Source organism: Drosophila rhopaloa, unplaced genomic scaffold, assembly GCF_018152115.1.
Source record: "Drosophila rhopaloa isolate 14029-0021.01 unplaced genomic scaffold, ASM1815211v1 contig_178, whole genome shotgun sequence".
Taxonomy (NCBI): domain Eukaryota; kingdom Metazoa; phylum Arthropoda; class Insecta; order Diptera; family Drosophilidae; genus Drosophila; species Drosophila rhopaloa.
The window spans coordinates 10,701,027-10,713,518 of NW_025335059.1; the positions used below are offsets into that span (position 1 = coordinate 10,701,027).

The 12,492-nt window shown below is 51.7% G+C and overlaps 1 protein-coding gene across 1 annotated transcript in view; it reads right to left on the minus strand.

The window, feature by feature from the left end:
* Positions 1-12,492, minus strand: part of LOC108040674 (F-actin-monooxygenase Mical) — a 45,156-nt gene that overhangs the window by 3,179 nt on the left and 29,485 nt on the right. The window contains 9 exon segments of the mRNA XM_044459075.1: positions 83-4,078; positions 4,883-5,041; positions 5,536-5,565; positions 5,567-5,605; positions 5,942-8,926; positions 8,928-11,048; positions 11,209-11,324; positions 11,395-11,815; positions 11,882-12,145. Coding sequence (XP_044315010.1) covers positions 83-4,078; positions 4,883-5,041; positions 5,536-5,565; positions 5,567-5,605; positions 5,942-8,926; positions 8,928-11,048; positions 11,209-11,324; positions 11,395-11,815; positions 11,882-12,145 — 10,131 coding nt within the window.

Genomic DNA, 12,492 nt, shown 5'->3' on the forward strand with positions numbered 1-12,492 from the left:
AGCTTGGACTAGCCAAGCTTAGCAAGGCAGACAACAATTGGTTACATGAACACCGAATACATTCACCGGAAAACACACTCACCTTTGACTTCTCCTTGGACTTGGGCGAGATGCGGAAACGACTGAAGACGCCACCTCCTCCTCCGCCTCCTCCCGCCGCATCCGAGATTGTGGGCGTGCCACTGTTGCTGGTGCCGGGTCGTTCTGAGTGCTCAGAGTGGCCGGCAGCCACGAGGCCGCCCTGCTCCTTGGGACTGGTGGCCGCGGATGTGGATCCCTTCTGGAAGAAGCTGGACAACGACTGTATGAGACTCCTGCGGCGCTCCGGATCCTTTGGCCTGCGTCCGGATTTCGTTTTCGACGACTTCTCCTGGCCACCGGCAGCCAAATTGGGATCAGATGTGAAGTCCGCCGCCTTGGCCTGGAGCGCGGCATCCTTCTCCAGCTGCTGCTGCTGCTGCTGACCCACCATGTAGGCCAGATCATTGACACTCTTCGAGGCACTCATTTTGCGGGCACGGGCCGCCAGATCCCCGGCTGGCATCTCCTCCAGCTGCTTGGGCTTGAGGACTCTGTTTTGGTCATAGTTGAGACGTGAGCGTATGAGCTGCATCTTTTCCTCGGGACTGAGACCCAGCTCTGTGTTTGACTTAAGACGAGCTCTGGCTCTAGCCTCGCTTCTCAGATTCTCCGTCGAGGCGGAAATGTTAGCGATATCCGGTGCAATCACTCCTCCTCCTCCTCCTCGGTTTACTCTCGCCGGAGCAATGGGCGTGACAAAGTCGCCCAATTTCCCGCCATTAAACGAAGCCGTCTTGCCCAGCTTGTAGCCTGTCAAGGCACTGACTTCGATGTGCTCACTGAAGGGTCGCGGCTTGTAGAGATCTCCACTGCGTGTTGGTGCCTGGACCGTGCGATAGGGCGACACATACGTGGACGTGGCGGACTTCTGCAACGGTCTCTCCGGCGACGGCTTTGGTCGCTCCTCCGCGGTGGAGGCATGGTAATGTGCTTGGCTGGAGCAATTGGAATCCTGCGGACTGCACGCAGCCGCCAACTTTGGAGTGGGACTCAGGCTAGCGCCACTGGCATAGCCACTGGTCAGCAAACTGCGCTGGCGACTCCGGTGCAGACGTTTCTCGGCGTTCAGCTGCTTCTTCGACTGCAGCTTGTCCATGACCAGGTCGTGGATGAGATCTTTCTGCTTGGTGCGCTCTTTGGTGATCTCCTCCAGCTTGCTGCTGAGCGTGGGAATCTCAGGTACCTTGCCGGAGATGCTGGTGCTCCGCGAGCGCATCAAGGACACAGTCTCCTCTGCGGGCTTAGGCTGATCCTCGACAGATTCTATCACAGGTGCGTTCGCGTTGGCCAGCAAGTTGGGCGCCTCTCCCTTGGAGCTCTTGCGCCGTTGGGTGCTGATCTGCGAGATGCGCTGTTGCAGCGCTCGGACATACTCGAACTGGATCTGTAGATCCTCCTCCTGTGCAGCCCCCTCCTTTGATGCGTTCCCTGGCGTCGAGGAATTGGGCCCACTGCTACTTGTGGTCACCGTGGAGGTCTTTGGTTGCTGCTCTGAGCTGCTGGGCGTGGAATCACCCTTGCCCGCTGCCAGCATAGAGGCGAATTGATCGAGCACTCTGGGCGACGACGTGTCAAGTGGGCTGGTTACGACCGTCAAAGCCTCACTCTCCTCCGTTGTAGTGGGCTGGGTCTGAGATAAGCCCAATCCACCCATGCTATCGTCGTCCAGTTCATTGAGAGTGCTGGAGTCTGTCAGGGATTGGGTCATCGCGGGTGCCACCTCGTTCACCGGCGTTTTAGCATCATCGTGCATTATGTATGCCCCCTGCTCGATGTAATCAATGCCCAGTTTCTCATCCCGCTTCGTCACCAGGGGCGGTAGGTTGCCGGGGTAACTGGATGGCGGAGCTGCCCTGCGCGTCGTCTGCTTGGGTTCCGCCTCGATGTACTCCATGTAACCCCTGTTCTGAATAAGCGCCGTGTTCGTGGCGGAATAAGCCTCTGCACAGGAACCCTCCGATCCCGTGTCCATAAACTCAATGTCATCAATGTCGATGGCACTGAGGATTCCGTCCATCTGCACCACAGGTGCCTGTCTGGCCAACTCGTGGATAACCTCGTTTCCACTGGGCAGCTTGTTTGCTCCACTGCGCCGCCGCTCCTTGCGACGTTTAATCGTGCCCTTGTTGGAGTTGAGCACAAACTCCATGTCCACAAAGTTCTCCGAGATGCAGTCGTCGGCCGTCCAGTCGGAGAGTTCGGTTTCCGTTAGCACCTGACCAGTACCTGTGGGCTCTGTTTCCGAATCTGATCCTCGGGAAAGTACCTCTCCCGTGGGAGTCTTGTCGCTATCGTGCGCGGTGGGCGTGGTCGGTGTGTCTGGCGTCCTGGCCAAACTGCTCAAATTAAGCGTAATGGGTTTCACCGCCTGGCTGTGCTCTACATTACTCTCGACAATTAACGGGAGGTTCTTCAGGCTCTCGATCTTGTTCTCGTTTTTGCTGTCGAACTTCAGTGTGGGTGGTCCCATCTCGGGCAAGGGAGGTGGAGCAGTGACACGACGCTCTTTCTCAATGACCGTGCACTCTGCAGGCTCGGGAGTAGCTGTCACTGGTTCCGTCTCGTGATCATCCTCCAGGTCCAATTCACACGTTTTCAACGCAGGAGCAGGTGGAACAATAACATCAGAGGGCATATCCAAGAACTTGACATCCTCGGGATCCCCAATGTACTTTCCGTTAACAATCATCAGGCTGTCCACCTGCATCAAGGCGCCACTCGTATCGTGTACCTCCACACGGGGCACATTGTGCTTCCCGCCTCCTGTCTGGGTATCCGGACTAGTCGTTGACTCCAGAATGTAGTGCTGAATATCTTCGATGCTGGACGAGTCTGTGCTCGAACAGATGGACCCGCTGCTGCCGGTGGTAGACATTACCTCTGGCTTGGTCTTGTCCCACGGGATGTTGGGGACTTGGATCTGCACGCTGCCAGGCTCATAAAGCTCATGCTCGGCGACATCCTTCTCCGGGGAGTCGCGCTTCTCTTCGTCGGACTGCTCCAGCAGACTCTGCTGTTCCTCCCCAACCTGCTCCTTGGCTCCACTCCCCTCCTTGATGTGCCCCAGAATGTCTGGGATGCACTCCTTAACATCCCGGGAAACATCCGGCTTCGGTTCCTCCTTCACCTCCTGCTGCAGTTCGCTGATTTTGTTGCTATCGGGTGTGAGGCGATCGTCCACATCCATAGCTCCACCATCCACCATCTGCTTCTTGGGCGTCTCCAGTGCGGTGAGATCGATAATAGCCACCGGCTTCTCTGGAGTTACCAGGTCAATAACCTCGATTACCGTCTTGTTGTTCGTCGGCGTGGTGGGCGAACTCTTTCGGGCCAGCTGGTCCAGCAGCGTGGCATTTACCGCATCCGTGTACTCCATGCCCTTGTTCAGCTCATTCTTGCAGTTCACGAACACGTTCTCCTTCTCGTTATCCGTGGAGTGACTGGACGGAGCCTTCTGTATCCGGAGCTCCACGCGTAGATCGTTGATCACATTGCTGGTGGCGGAGCGCATAAGATCGTTGGACAGCCCGGCCGACTGGCTGGCCTCGCCCAACTTTGTGCGATCGAGGAAGGTGCGCATCCCGGCACTGATGTCACTGCTGGGATTCAGCAACTTCTGGCACTCCGAGATGTTCGACTGGAAGCTGCGGATGCGCGAGTCCAGCACCGAGGTGGATCCCGACTTCTGAATCTTGTTGCCATTGGCCGGTTCGCCCAACAGGTAACGCTTCTTTAGCTCCAGACTCTTCTTGGAGGCAATGCCCTCGGTGCTAGCCGTCTTGTTTAGGAGGTAGTCTCCTGGCCGAGGATTTTGCAGAGGAGCGCGTTGGCTGCTGATGAGCAGGCTGGGATCCACCTGGACCAGTGGCTTAAACTGCGGAAGGGGTGGCTGCGGTTGGTACTTCTGGAGGTAGCTGCCGCCCTTTTCCCGCGCCGCCACCTGTTTCTGGTGGTGTCCGGCAGCAGCAGCATTGGGTCCGATCATGGTGGACTTGATCTGCGAAAGAAATCATTAGTTAGAAACACTTTATTATCTGGATAAAACAAAATTTCATCTTTTTTTTTTTTGAAAAACATTTGTTTTGTTTTTATTTATATCAGTTTTAGGATGGCATAAATAATCTAATAAACACCAAATTTAAGCGGGTTTACAAGATAATATATAACAAGAGGGAACTTAGTCGATTATTAGATACCCGTTACTCAGCTTTCCTTTAATAGAAATCCTTATCGAGAATTAACGTTGACTCTGTTGAGCACCTTGGCCAGCTGTTCCAAAGTCATCCGTTAGATGGCGCTATTATGTATTCCATCTACCCCAAGTCATTGGTTCCACGGGCCATGAAAGGCGGAAATGTAGGCTAGCAGGCTTAAGCGTTTAATTGGTTTTTGGGCTTTAAGTGGGCGTGGAATTTTATTAGGCCAATCATAGGTATTGACGAATCAAATACATATCAATTAAAATTTTCATAATGGCATCAAAACTGTGGCCACGCTGGCTTATGGGCGTGAGGGGCGTGGTACCATTTTGAAACAAACTTGTGCGCGGAACTCTAAAATCTACATGCAAAATGCCAATCTTCTAGTTTTATAGTTTCCGAGATCTCAGCGTTCTCGGCACAGACGACAACAGACAGACGGACAGCGGACATGGCTAATCGCTCGTATATCCTGAACAGAAATATATACTTTATAGGTCGGAAACGCTTCCTTCTAGCTTATTGAGAATAATTACAAACCCTTTAAAATTTCAAGAATGTTCACTTTGACTGTACAATTTTTAAGTTTATTAACGACTTACTTGGACCTTAGTGGGCTTTCTTAGATGGGTGTCATCGATAAAGATTTTGGGCGCCTGGCGTATGATCTCATCGTTGTCGAACTCGGAGTCGGTGGATATCTCAGTGGCAGAGTTGAGCTCCACCTCGTCAGGCGAGGTGCTCTCGGACTCGGTTTGAACCTGCAAATGGAGTCACGGAAACAAAGATGAATTAGTGCGGGTTAAGACAAGACAAGAGGCAAATAAACGAACGTAAAACAAAAGCGAAGGGAGCCGGGAATCAGTAGAGATCGGTCAGATTCTACAACCCGCACTCGCTGGCGGCGTTTAATGTACAGCAAACACCTTGGGTTCGCACATGCTCATTAGTCGGAGTAGTGGGTTAATCAGCAACAACAGCGGCGTCATGCCTTTAGGTACGATCCAGAAGGGAAACGAAAGGAACGCTGGAGGACAGAACAAACACTGGCCGGGATTAGCTAGATTGGCAAGGGGGTTAGACCTTTTCTTTTTGGACGGCAACAGAACGACACAACACAATCGGTATTCAGTATTCAGTATTTCTAGGCTTTAAGGCTTTACAGGTTTAGAGACTACAAACTTTCGGCTTTATTTCGGGCTGCTTGAGTTCGGGGTTAGCGCAACATTTCGGGGACGGCTGTGCTTGAATTTACCTTCGTAGATCGTACCCAGGTGCATTTACTTTTCAATCAAGTGGCTAACTCGATCAGAGGCTAGCCCGATCTTGTCTTTGGCTGGTTGGAGGACTTGGACTGGACTTGAACTTGAAGGCGTGGCACATCGAGAGCAGACAGGCGGGCGGGCGGTCTAGCATGGTTGGTTGGTTGGTTGGTTTTTGGGTATTCTTGGGCTGCTGATCGGGGGACCTATAGTGTATTGTATGGGGGTCTGGGGTCAAAGGTCGGGGTCTGTTTCTGGGGTTGGTTTCGCTGACGTTGGGTTGGCTCTCAGTAGAGATAGTAGTTGAGGCGTCGTCTGCGGCCACAACGGGGATTAAATATAAATGAAAAGAGAAGGCTGCTTTGGTCAGTGGTTCAGGGCTAACAACTAGGAGATAACGCACGACTCTTTGCTGCCGTAGCCGGTAAGTGCGGATCCGGATCCGCTGGCGGGGCTGCGTCGTCGGAACAGGTCGCTCAGGTGGGAGCTGCGCGTGGTCGATGGATAATAGCTGCTGGTGGCACTGCTGCTGGGGATGTTGTAGGTTCTCCTGGTCAAATAATCGCTACTGGGACTGAGGTAGTCGTATGTGTTGCTCTTCCTTGTTGAGGTATTCGGAAATCGATTTAGCGTGGAACTGGCATAATGCCTTGGCCTGTAACTGGTCAGATCCTCGTCCACATCATCGTATTCCCTGCGATCTGTGCTCCGGAGTACCTCTCTCATATAGGGATTACGTTCCACCACACGTTCGTTCACGAAATCCCTCTTGCGATTGTGCAACCGTTTGCTGCGATCCAGCAATGCTTGGGTACTGGCGTCCATTGGGTCATCGAAGGTGGTGTAGCTTGCAGGACGAGCTGTGGCCACTGTGGTGGTGGTGGAGAGGGTGTCCGTGTCTTGGCTGGATCGCGCTGACAGAGATTGCAGGGAGGGTCCTTTCTTGAGGTCGCTAAACGACTTCGAGCTCTGCCGGGAGCTGTTGGATAACGGTTTGAAAGGCTGCGGAGATTGGGAGCGCGGTTTATCCTTGAATCTTTGGATTCCTCTTTTTTTGGTGGACAGTAATCCACTGAAAATATCATCTTCCTCTAAAGACTCAGCACGCTTATCGAAAACAGTTTTTCCATCCGGCCACTTGCGGTTCTTGAAAGCAGCCGATGGCGGAGAGTCCGATCGGGCGTATTCGGGCAGCTGTTTCTTTAGCTTCTCTGCCTGATCTTCTTCATCCAAGTCCTCTAGATCCCCCTCCCCTTCGAGCTGCGCCTTGGGCCACGATCGGCCTTGGAACACATCGGGCACGGGCTCATCAATGGCCACCGGCTCGGGAACAAACCTGGGCTGCTCCGGCTTTGGCAGCTTCAGCTTCTTGGGCATGGGCACAATCACCGGCTTGTTGTCCTGTAACTCTATAAATGCAAACGAGCTGCGCCGCGTGGAACAGGCGGTGGAATCCATGGAGGTTGCGCTCCCATCGACATCCAGCTTCTTGAACATGGGCGGCGTGCCCTCGTGCCGGGTGGCCGTGTCCTGTGTGCGATTCGTATCCTGAGTGGTGCCTCGCCGAGATCCCATCTTCATGGGCGGCGTGGGCGGTGGTAAGCTCCGCTTGCCACTGGAGTTGCTGCTGCTTTGCAAGGAGTCGCGTCTGCGTTGCTCCGCTGCAACGACCTCGAAGCTCTCGTCCCGCTTGATCAGCGCCTGCCGTCTTTCCTGCTCGAAATCCTCGATGAGGCGTCGCTGGGCTGCCTCTTCATCTGCATCAGTGGTTAGATTGTTCAGAAGTTGCACCGAACTGGTGTTGGGTGAGATGGGTCGCATCTTGTTCCTTCTTGGGAGCATAGGACTGTTCGGCAGCTTCTCCATGTCCCATTCCAAAGAGCTCTCCTTGCTGGCCACGCTTTGGGTTTTAGATGGCGGTTGGTATTGCGGCAGCTTTCGACGTGGCATTGGCGATGCTGGCAGCTTCTCCATGTCCCAATCCGAGGAGTTCTCCTTGCTACTAGACTTGGGTGGGGTAATTATCTTTGGCACCTCCACTAAACTGCTGACGGAGGAGTTTTCGCTCTTAAGGGAATTACTCTGACTAACTGGTGGTTTGCGAGGACTTGGAATCGCCAGAGGAACCTCTTCTGGTTGCGTTATTATCAGCTCATTGTTTTCTACTTTAGTCGAACCATTTTCTTTGATAACATCTTTTGGATGATCCACTTCGTCCACATTTTCCTCCACTAACATGCTAGGAAACCTCAATGTTTGCCTGCCTTCGATTGGAACAACTTCCAAAACTTGAGGCTGGACATTCTTATTGTAAACCTGTTGTAGGAGATCCTGTACAGAAGGAGCCATGTCATCTGGATCAAGTTTTGACAGCCTTTTCTTCAGTCTCTGAGGAGCCACGGGCAGCGACGGTTCACTAGAAGAAGAACTGCTTTTGGGTCTGCGTTGTGGGCGCGATGGAAAGTGGTTGCTGTCCACTTCGTCTTGGCTCTTAACCTTTTGGAATTTCTCTGTAATAATCGGCTGGAAAGTCTCCTCGTCCCGTTCCAGAGACTCTAGCTTATCCAAATAATCCCGGTCTGCAGTGTTTCTGGAAAAGAGGTTGGCCCTTGGTGTGATGCCCACTAGTTCATCGTTGGAATCGAACTCCACATTTACTAGCATCTCGTCTGAAAAGTGGCTAAAAAGCTTCTCAATGCTCTGATCCTCGGAACTGCCCCTTTTGACCACTGTGACAGGCTGGGCACTGGGACTCTTGCTGATTGTTGTGCACAGGGAATCCGCATCAATGTCTTCCTCCTGGGGCTCAACAAGGGCAATGGGCTGTGGTTCCTGCTCCATTTCCTCCACCATGCTCTGGAACAGTTCGTCCACTTGCTCCGCCTCCCTTTCCTTTTCCAAGTGACTCAAGGCAATGAGTGCCTCTTGGTTGAGTTTCTCGTTGAGAGAAATCTCCGACTGCCGCCGCGACATTGCCAAACTGGATTGGGAGCCACGACGTGAGCTGTTCGATGACTTATCACATCCTGTCTTGGGCAGATTTTTAATGTCTTCTACTGGTAAGGGAATTTCTACTATAGCTTCAATCGGCACTTCTTTTATGGGTTCCACAGCTGGACTCTTGGTCTTAGACCGTTCCAATTCTTTGGCCTCTGTGGCTTTTTCCAGCAGATCAAGAACCTCAAAGTCATCAGGAACAGGAGTGGCTGGTTTTAATGGTATTGGTACCACAAGCTTGGGCGCCTTCTTTTGCGTCTGCTTGGCCTGGCGAACGCTACTGATTTTGGCCAGCTCCTCCAGCGAGTTGTTTGCCTTGGTCACCTTTGGCGTTTTAGAAGGAGATTTTTTTTTCTTTATGGGAGACTTTCGCTTCTCGGGTGACTTGCGAGCCCCCTAGGCCAAAGAATTTTGCCAGTTTGGAATCGCGATATTGCACAGGTAGATCGTTCAAAGGATCTGGTCTGGTTTTAACCTCAACTTCTTTTGGCTTCTCCTCCTTTTGGGCATAGAACTTGTCACGCTTCTTCTGCAAAAAGTTTGTGGCCTCATTGCGCCACTCGTTACGCAAGTATTCCATGGTCTTGTCCAAATCGCTCATTGAGTCGCTAACCGAGACCAGAGATTCCCTAGAGCGGGTCAAACTGCTCAGATTACTGGTGGTGGACTCCATGCGACGCAATTTGAATGCCCCCTGTTCATCACTGTTCTGAGAATTCTGGGAAGTAACTGAACTCATGGACTCAAATCGTTTGAGGATGTTTTGCACTCCAGTTAGTCTTTCCTTTGAATGCTTCAAATCGAACTCACCCTCCCCCAGGGATTTGGTTTTTAATAGTTTCTTACTACTGCGTCTGGGGAGACCCAGTTCTAGATCCAACCCGGTTTCCTCCAGTATGCGATCAATGTTGTCGGACAGATCGCTGGGTGACTTTTCATCTTGAAACAACCGCTGATATTCGGAGCTGGGCGAGCGCACTTCCCCATCTCCAAGGATTTCATCCAATATTCGTTCAGCTTCATCCTTTGGGGCTGGGGGTTGCTTCTCTGACGCAGCTTCGACTGCAGATGCTGCTTCTTGGGCTGCTGCTGCCTTTTTGGCCTTGGTTCCTTTGGGTACGATTTTCTTCACTATCTTGATGGTCTTTCCTTTTGTCGTAGCTGTGGCTTTCGTCACGACTGTGGTACTTCCCAACTTAGCTGGTTTCTTTACCGCCGAGGCAGCCTTCGCGGGAGCCTTCTTTTTGGTCAGGTCAAGTGCTCCATCCATCTGATGATCCCTTAAGCTAAAAGTATCCAATGACGCTTGTCGTTTGGGTGGCACTGGTTTAGTATCTGCCGCCTTCTCTGGGATCCTTTTAGTCTGCCCTCCCTTCTCCTCCTGGTCCTTGGACTTCTCCTCCAGGACCTTGGATTTGGCCAGAGATGCCTCAGTCTGCGACTTCTTCAGTCGATCCGCCACCGTCTCCACGGTTCTTCGCTGTGGAGCCGGACTGCTGGGAAAGTATTTGGATAGATTTACATCCTTAAGAGTAACCTGGTTCTTGTTTGTGTTGCTGGCGGAGCTTTTCTCCTGCTTCTGGTTAGGGAAATACTTGGAGAGGTCCATGGAGGCTGGTGCCTGGGCACTTACAGTAGGCATTGTAAGCTGTGATTTGATGTGATCCATGGTACCGGCAAAGCTGCTGACCTGGATTTCCTTTAACTTTCTGTTAAGCTGTTTATTGGGTTGCCTTTCGACATCCACATCCGTATCTACATCCATATCTTCATCCTGATCGCTGCTGTTCTGGCGCTGGAGCTTTTTTATAGTCCCTAAAATCCCTTCAATTTGCATCTTGCTGTCACTGGGAATGGGAGCTTTCTTCACCTTTGGGCTCCCGGTGCTGGCGTTGCTCCTTAAGCTGTTGGAACGGCTCACATTGGTGCTGCTACCCTTGGATTTCGGTTGAGGCAGTTTTCTTAATCCCTCTGGCTTGGGCAGCTGCTCCTTGGGTCGTTCTTCAAAGTTTGGTTTGCGCGGTTTCAGTTCATCCAGATTGAAATCGATTACTGGTTTGGGTTTTGCTTCCACCGATGGTTGAGGTGGACTTACTACCTTCTCGAACTTTTCATCGAACTTGGACTTGGGTTGGAGAACAGGAGCAGTAGCACTTGGTGCCGGAGCTAACTTTTGGCCAGCTGCTATGGCCGCATTCTCTGCCAACCACTTCTCCTTCAGAGTGAGCTTGCGAAGGATATCGCTCTTGACCAGATTCTCCTTGGCCAGCACCTCGAGGTCCTTGTTCATCTTGACCATGTTGTTCATGTGATAAAGTTTCTCGCTAATCGCCTCGATCTCGCTGCTAAACTTACGAGGGGCGTTCCGCTCCAGTTGTTCCATCTCCACACGAGTGGGCGTGGCCAAAGGAGTGGACGGCTGGCTGCGGGCTGACTCAAAGGAGTTGCCCGATTTCAGAGAGTTCCTATCGGCCACATTCTCTTTATTGTCTACGTTTAACTTAAGTTTCTAATTATTGGAGAATTTATGATTTTGAAGGGTAAAAGTGAAACCAACACCATGACAAGGAGATTAAATGAATATCGTAAGAGTCAAGGAAAATAAATGAAAATAATGAGAAGGTTAGTCTCCCCATCACCAAAAGACAGAATAATAATATGTATCCTACCTCGGTCTCCGTATCCGTGGGCAAATTGGCGGGCAAGGGCTGCAGGCGAACCTCTTGGCGGCGCAGTTCGCGGGCCTTCTTGAACTCCTCACCCTCGGTGTCATCCTTACCATCATCTGAAATTGAAAGAGTTAAATATAATATTAGTTTGACGAATTTAAAACTTCCCCTTGAGTGCCCACTCACCCGCAATACCTTCACTTGAGTCGTAGAAATCATCGGAATCATCGCTATCCTCACAGTACTGCTTCCCAATCCAATCCGACGCCAGTTGGAGGGTCTGAGCGCCAAAGGGCGAATCATCCGCCTCCTCGTACAACTCCGAATCCGACTCCGTGTCAGATTCATCCGAGCTGGAAAGCTCTGACTGAGAATCATTGTTGGATTCGGGCAAGAAGTTGCGGCCCGACCACTCGTGCTCATCGATGACATTGGCCTCGTCATCGGACATGGCATCGGCGGAGGCAGTAGCCCGCGAGGTCTCCAGCAGATCCACTTGGTCCCTGGGTGGAGTGGTGTCCATGGGCTCAGCAGACGCATCAGCAGCAGGTAAAGTTCCAGCCGTTGGTGGTACAGCAGGCGAGGCGGCTTGAGCGGCAGCGGATTTCTGCAACAATGGGTAGAAGTTGGTTAAAAAAATTAAACATTTTATAGATCTCAGATCAACACTCACTCTGGACTTGTTGGTGCGCTGTGGCAGCGGCTTGGGTGGCAGCCGGAAGTGCTGGGTGCAGTAGAAGCGACCCTGCGGATCGTCCCTATCGAAGGCATAGCCTCCCAGGCGCAAGTTGGTGTGGCAGTGGTGGCACTTAAGGCAATTGCGATGCAGGACCAGACCCTCCACGGTGGTCTTCTCCATCAGGTAAACGGTTTGCTTGCAGAAGCGGCACTTTTCGGAGGCAGCCTGCTTCTTGAAGGCCAGCGCCACCTTGGAACTCTACATTATAGCAATGGATTAGCATTAGTTTAAGTTCAATGATGGTTATAATTTTCAATTAACGATTTCAATTTAACGTTTGCTTTGCATTCGATGGGTGTCATGTACAAATGAGTGGGTATGTGGCTTGATGACTATGAGTGTTTGTGGGAAATCGCCTAGACTTTTGCTTAAAGCACGCTAACAACATCATCAACAGCAGCAACAGCAACCACAGGAAGCAACCACGAAGGTAATACAACATAAAAGGCAAAGCAAAAAGCAAATAGAAAATAGCACAGGGGAAACCGATAACAATGGAACCCAAACAAAACAAAAGATACAAGGAGGTGGTGGGAGAACACAAA